The sequence below is a fragment of the Nomascus leucogenys genome, chromosome 9 (genome assembly GCF_006542625.1).
Source record: "Nomascus leucogenys isolate Asia chromosome 9, Asia_NLE_v1, whole genome shotgun sequence".
Taxonomy (NCBI): Eukaryota; Metazoa; Chordata; class Mammalia; order Primates; family Hylobatidae; genus Nomascus; species Nomascus leucogenys.
The window spans coordinates 49476145-49483634 of NC_044389.1; the positions used below are offsets into that span (position 1 = coordinate 49476145).

General features: G+C 44.2%; 1 protein-coding gene across 1 annotated transcript; it reads right to left on the minus strand.

Annotated features, from left to right (window-relative positions):
* Positions 1-3397: 3397 nt before the first annotated feature.
* On the minus strand, positions 3398-5493 carry LOC105738200 (COMM domain-containing protein 5). The gene is given in 2 exon segments (XM_012499277.2): positions 3398-4169; positions 5447-5493. Coding segments are annotated over 2 exon segments (819 nt in total).
* Between the last annotated feature and the right edge of the window lie 1997 nt (positions 5494-7490).

The following is a 7490-nucleotide window of genomic DNA, read 5'->3' on the forward strand; positions in this document are numbered from 1 at the left end:
TAACCATTTTCTGTAAAGCCAGGGTGCATTGAAAGGAGAATTAGCAGGACAATAGCACACCAAGGATCCCATTGTTCTGATGAGTTACCTGATGCAGAAGTGTTTCCACTTCCAAACAGGCTGTATTCCAAAGGCTATTCTTAAATCTGTCTAGTGCGGTGATGGTAGACATACGATCTCGAACGACCCTCTCGGTTGCGGGCAGCACCGACTGGCTTTTGCTCTGGTATGTGTCTTTGTTGTCATCCAGGAAGTTCAAAATTTGAGAATTAGGCAGAGAAGCTTCTATATGGGTTTTAGGCTAGACAATAAAATGGTAGGAAAGAAAGCGGGGATTAGGAGCAAAGAGAGATGGGGGTTTTTATTTTTCTGGGTGCTTTTCAGCACTAGATTGGGGGTTTTGGCTACATATAGCTCTAAAAGTCACCTCTGGTTTCTGTCATATTCCAGATCAGAAAGAAGAAGGAAAGGGTAATTCCTAAGGCACAACAGGGTTATACCAAAAGAGTGTAAGATTTCCATCCTACCCATCATACACGTACGTAAGGAGGGAATCAATCCACTCCACTACTCTTTCTTACTCTAAACTGCCAAAACACTGTATCACAGCTCTGTCTACTTAACTTCAGTCAGGGCCAGAGATGCTGATGGCTGATACATTCAGTAAATTTATATGGATGCAAAGCTGACAGGCCCTCTCTCTTACTTTTCGTGGGAGAAACTAGCTTACCTTTTAAGGCTTAATGATTTTTGATAATTTCTTCTCCATTCAGCAGCAAGGCTCTGGTATGTCTGAAAACGTGATACATCATACATGTTTATAAGCTATACACTGCAAATAAGAACCACCAGGGAGATATTAATCATATTTTTTAAGTCTACCTAGTTCTTTCCCTCAGAGCCAAAACTGCTTGTTCAGTCCATTATCTCATAATCTGTTTCTATTCATGTAGGCTTTATTTAGTCTAAAATACAGTCAGAAAATATATACAGCAGTGTTTACATTAACATTATATTAAGAATTTGGTTTATCCACATGGATAAGTGCCAGGGAATTCAAATTGCTCTCAGAAAGAAAAAGAAAGGAAGGGAAAAGATAAAAGAAAATTGGAGTTGAAGCTAAATCTGCCATTTTTGCTTACCCCATTCCATTCATTCTGCCTCAGCACTCAGTGAAATCAAGGAATCTTTTTCTTCAGAGATTTTTGACATATCTACAGTCGTGGACCCCATAACAATGTTTTGGTCAATGACAGACTCCACATATGATGGTGATCCCATAAGATTAAAATACTGTTTTTACTGTACCTTTTCTATGTGCAGATATGTAAATACTTACCATTGTGTTACAGTTGCCTACGGTATTTGGTACAGTTACATGCTGTACAGGTTTGCAGCGTAAGAGCCATAGACTACACATCTATATGGTGTATAGTCAGCTATACCATGAAGGTGTGTGTAAGTGCACTCTATGATGTTCACCCAAGGACCGAATCGCCTAACAATGCACCTCTCAGAACATATCCCCATCATTAAGCGACACATGATTCTACTTGCAATAGAGCCTGAAGAGATTTAAAGCCTTCTAATTTCCTGGGTCTCTTGTATTTAATGAGTTACATTATTGGGATTCTGACTAGCCATAATCAAGAAAGATGCTGGGAGACAAAGTAGGGAAGTAGGCGCAGAAACTTGGAGTCAGACAGCCCCTGCCCGTTTTGTTTCTTTTTTTGGTGTGATTGACAATTATTTACCCTCTGCATTTCAGTTTCCTATGCCATTTGTGAGGATGGAATAACGTAATATACTATAATATAAGGCCCCTAGCACAGTGCCTGGCGCATGGTGAATGTTCAAAGAACTGTTAGATGAAAAAAGGATTTTTCCCAAACATCTAACCATCAGAAACAAAACGAAACATAAAAACCCCACTTGATTAGCACAGAATCATAGAACTCTATTTCTGGAAGGGACTGTTATACACAATCTAGTCTGGTGGTTTGCAAGTTTTTTTAAAAGCTAGGATTCTTTGAACAGAATATTAAGAGGAACCTGATGCTTTAAGGAAATAATGGCAGGCTGGGTGTGGTGGCTCACGTCTGTAACCCTAGGACTTTGGGAGGCCAAGATGGGAGGATTGCTTGAGGCCAGGAGTTCAAGACCAGCCTGGTCAACATAGTGAGACCCCATCTTTAAAAAATAATAATAATAATAATGGCAGAGCTGGAGGAGTGGGCAAAGCTCCCCCTTGGTTTCCTCCTATCTCCACTCCCTTGGAAGATCTGGAAGCATCTGATGCCTTCCACAGCACAGTTTGAAAAATGAAAATCTGGTCCAGTGCCACCATTTCACCAATAAGGGAATGGCCCAGAAACATGAAGTTGTATTTTCAGTGGTATGGCCACACTGCAGCCCGAATTTGTATTCCCCTACAGCATCATGAGAAAGAATAACCAAGACTGTAGCATGTGGGACTATATGGCAGAACACTACAGAGAAGCTTTAAAAGACCTAGAGCTTTAGTTCATCCTGTGTGAACCATTTTTCCCCTATAGATTGTAGATGATAATCTTTTGCAGGCCCATTTCCATTTTCATGTTTGTTTTTCAACTGTTTCTGGTGTCACTTAAAGTATTTCCTGTGAGATTCCAGTACTTTCTAATAGCCTTGAGGACAATTAGCAGCTGCATAGATTTCCTTGAAACAACTTCACCCCCTCCTGCACCCTCTATCTTTGCCTTCTCTGGTCCTATCTGATGCTAAATAAAATGCTACAATTTCTAAATGTTTTTATATTAAGGGCATTTACCAGCAACCTCTTCACTAGAGTGTCCTCTCAGGCATATTACTGCCGTACAGAAATGTAAACAACAAAGCTGACTCAATGAAAGCCTGAAGTCAATGTATTTTCTTTTTGAGATAAGGCTATGTTTGTACAAACAACCTCCGACTTTATTTGGAAAAGAAAAGAGATATAATACAGTTTATGACGGCTGGGCTGTTTCCAAATGTGGCTAATTTCCTGTTAGGTTATTCATGTGTCTTTATGTTCTTGTGGAAAGCATAAGGTCTTTTAATTTGCTTTTGGAAAAGAGGAAAGTTGAATTGGGGCTGAGGGAAGAGGCAGGATTCTTTTTTTAAAAATTTATTTTTATTATTTATTTTATAATGTTTCCCCTCCCCTCAGCCCCACTAGAATGTCAGCTCTGTGAGGTCAGTGATTTAAGGCAGAAGAATGAAAATGCCCAACCTGAAGTACAAGATCTACAAAAGCACGTGGATGAAGAGCCTGCCTCATGGGAAGGGCAGGGCTGTCCTGGGAAGAGTCAGCTGCACTTTGGCACCATCCGAGGTGCCTGTCCAAGCCTGATCTGAATGGGACTGGTCATGTGAGGGGTCAGTCCTGCAGGCTGCACTCACACCTCTTCTCCAGATCTGCCATCTCCTTTAGGACCAGGGCCACGCTGTACCGCAGCTCCTGGAACTTGGCTATGGGGACCTCGAAGCGGTATGCTAACCCATCTGAAAGCTTCAGCTGCATCAGGACCCTCAGCTGCAGGGAGCGAGCCAGGGCACTGGTGGAGATTGTCACATCCACCCACCACTGAAAGTCAGCAACATGGGGCAGCCAGGCCCCCTGCTGCTAGGCCACAGAATGAAGGAGGGGCCGCTGGCTCCCAAATACCACGCTGGCCAAGTCCCTGACCAGGTCTTGGGGGCTGCAGAGCTCCTGGAGCTGGTCCCTGAAGGTGTTGGGCTTCAGGCTGGTGGGGGGCAGATGGAGGGCCTGCTGGAGCAGCGTGTGCATGCCTGCCAGCAGGGCACCCAGCCACTCCTGCGGCAGGTTGGCGCTGTCTCCAAGACACTGCACAGCCTCTCGGCAGTCCTCCCCTTTCAGGCTGCTGACCACAAACTTCATCCACTTTCTGACCATGCTCCTATTTAGGTCCCCTAGTAGCTGGGCCATTGCTTCCACCTCTGGAGGAAGCTGGGCCCCCAAAAAACTCACTCGGCCACTGTGACTATCACCAGGATGATGCAATACAAAGCTGTGTCCCCCACAGCAGGCACTGCTGCTGCTTCCTACTTGATTAGCCAGCCTAGGGGGTCGGTCCCAGATGCAGATACCTGGTGCCACCGATCCCCAGCCGATGCAGCTAAAAGGGGGCCTGGTCCCAAGGCGGGATTCTTAATCACCATGAAAGTCGACCCAGAGCCCTAGTTTGCACTGGGCTCCTACTTGTGTGCGTGTCCATGTCACCTCTGGAATGGGGACTCCCTGAGGGCAGAAGCATATCCTTTAAGTTTCTCTCAAAAGTCTGCATATCCAACTCACGACCTAGCTCAGAGTTGGTGCTTGAAAACTATTTATTGACTGTCTACCCAAGAGACTTCCTAGATGCAAAGCAAGCATGTTGAAAAACTTGATTATTGTTGACTCCTAACTATGTTAAAGGAAAATATGTACTGTGATAGTATTCTACTGTTTACAAGAAATACCTAGGCTGGGCATGGGGGCTCACACCTGTAATCCCAGCACTTTGGGAGGCCTAGGCGTGTGGATCTCTTGAGGCCAGGAGTTCAAGATCAGCTTGGCCAACATGGCAAAACCCTGTCTCTACTAAAAATACAAAAATTAGCCAGGCATGATGGCACGCGCCTGTAATCCCAGCTACTCAGGAAGCTGAGGCAGGAGAATCACTTGAATCTGGGAGGTGGCGGTTGCAGTGAGCAGAGATCATGCCACTGCACTCCAGCCTGGGCAGCAGAGCAAGACTCCGTCTAAAAAAAAAAAAAAAAGAAATATCTAATGGAATAAAAGAGTCCTATTAGAACAAAGCTTAAAGGCCCCTTATAGGAGCTCTAGCTTTCAGTTTCTGGGCCAACAGAGCTAGATTAGAGACAATGAATTCAGTAACAAATACATGTAAGAATTATTGAGCACTTAGTATGTGGTAGATGCAAATCTAAGAGCTTTATGTATCATATCTCATTTCATCCTCACAAGAGTTCTGCGAAGTAGCCTGTGATTATCCCCATTTTACAGATGTGAAAACAGAGTCTGAAATCATTGGCCCATAGTGGCGGGATTTGAACCCAGGCAACGTGTCCAGAGCCCACTCAGCCACTAATGACCAATTGAGTGAAATGCATACAGGAGACAACAGTGCATTTATCATAGTGAAAATGTGAAAGGCTCAACGGCACTATTTTCTTTCAGATAACTTAGTTGAAAGCTCTGATCTCCTACTTTTTCTGAGTTTGGGAGAAAGATGGGGAAGAAAGATAAGAGAAAGCCATCACAGTGTTAACTGTTTTTTTCTTTTTTCCTTGTCCTGATCTGACAAGAATTTTACAAATCACTGGTCTATTTAATTTTCTTAACAAATTACATTTTTTAGAGTTACTTTAGGCATTTCCTAGATATTACCCAAATGATTCTTACCACACCAACGTGACGATGTGAAAGGTGAACATTATTCCCACTGGCATGCGTGGAAAAAAAAAACATTATTCCCACCTGGCACGAGGAGGCCATGGGGCTTGCCCAAGGTCCTGTCAGTCACTCCAGAGTGGACACTCAACCCTGGCTTTCTGAATCATAGCTCAATTCCCCATGCATTGGCAGCACTGTCTCATGTCTACCATAAGCATAAGCCTTTCATGTGCTGGGAAGCAAAGGTGAGCTTTCTTGTTCTCTTTTAGGTGTGTGGATGGCTCCTAGATCTTGACTTGCTCCTGAGGAAATATTGTGTGACTGAGTTTCCTGTTACACTGCTCTCCAATCCATCATGAACCAGCCAGAGTCTGCCAACGACCCTGAACCCCTGTGTGCAGTGTGTGGCCAAGCCCACTCCCTGGAGGAAAACCACTTCTACAGCTATCCAGAGGAAGTGGATGATGACCTCATCTGCCACATCTGCCTGCAGGCTTTGCTGGACCCCCTGGACACTCCATGTGGACACACCTACTGCACCCTCTGCCTCACCAACTTCCTGGTGGAGAAGGACTTCTGTCCCATGGACCGCAAGCCTCTAGTTCTGCAGCACTGCAAGAAGTCCAGCATCCTGGTCAACAAACTCCTCAACAAGCTGCTGGTGACCTGCCCATTCAGGGAGCACTGCACCCAGGTGTTGCAGCGCTGCGACCTCGAGCATCACTTTCAAACCAGGTAGGTCCCCCATCAACGAGCCGGGAAGTCCCACCCCCAAGGGGGACAGCTGGAACCCTCCACTCCCCAGTCTCCTGAGGGCTTCCAACCAATGAAATGATCCATTCAAAATAAAAAGACAGCTAAGTGTTTATGATCATGATTCAGTGTGAGGAAATAGCATTTGGTGGAGTTGTGTTGTATGTATGTGTTTATGGGATTTTTTTTAATTGCAATAAAATGTAACATAAAGTTTACCATTTTTAACCACTACGAGTATACAGTTCAGTGGTATTAAGTACTTTCATGTATTGTGCAGCTATCACCACCATCCACTTCTAGAAATTTTTCATCTTCCATAATGGAAACTCTATATCCATTAAACACGAATTCCCCATTCCACCTTCCCCCAATCCCTGGCAGCCACCATTCCACTTTTTGTCTCCATGGATATGACTGCTCTAAGTGCTTCATATCAATAACATCATATAGTATTTGTCCTTTTGCGACCAGCTCATCTCATGTGTGTATGTTTTGAAATGTGAAATGTATCAGAGAGGGCGTATGAGCAGCTTTCTCTGAGGCTCATGGGCCCCAAAAGCGTTTCCTGATGGGCACTGCTTGCTTTTTCACTTAAGAAAAAAAAAGGTGCCCCAGTTTGACCCTTGATTATTAGAATTTCCTCTGTATTGGAATTGACAAGGCGCAACTGTCCTTCGAGAAGGTGTGAGGTGTTCTCAATTAAGTTTTAAAGGGAGAAGTTTAGGAAATTTTTGTCCTCCAAGCAATTTGTTCTGCTTTGTGGCCAAGTTACTAAGTTGCGCATGCACACACACACCCACACACACACACACACACCCACACTGGTGGCAGAATTCTGGTGTGATTGCCGCTGCTGATGGCTGACATCACCTGTTCCATCTGGCTGCCTCTCATTTTGTCCACTTACATTGTCATGTTCCTGGGCATTGAGAACATTTAAGGTGCTTAATAAAGGGCAAACAATCATACCACAATTATTTTGTAAGAGGAAATTTGGAAGCTGGTGTTTATCCTGGTTCCTGTCATGACAAGGGCAAGAGGCAGGTGCAGGTATTTTTTTTAAAGGTCACATACCTTAGGTCATGAATCTGAGACTTTGTCTTTTGGGACATGCATGGATTTTCTGACATGGAAGTTTGCATCAAAAGCAATGGCCTGGGTGTAATGCTTAGCACACGTTTTCCACGCTCATTATGTCAGTGAATTCATTTTTCTCCCTAAGATGTTGAGCCTCCAGATGCTTCCACCTCAGGTTTTTGGGTTGCAGCTGTTATTGCTGGTATTTAAACTAGGATGC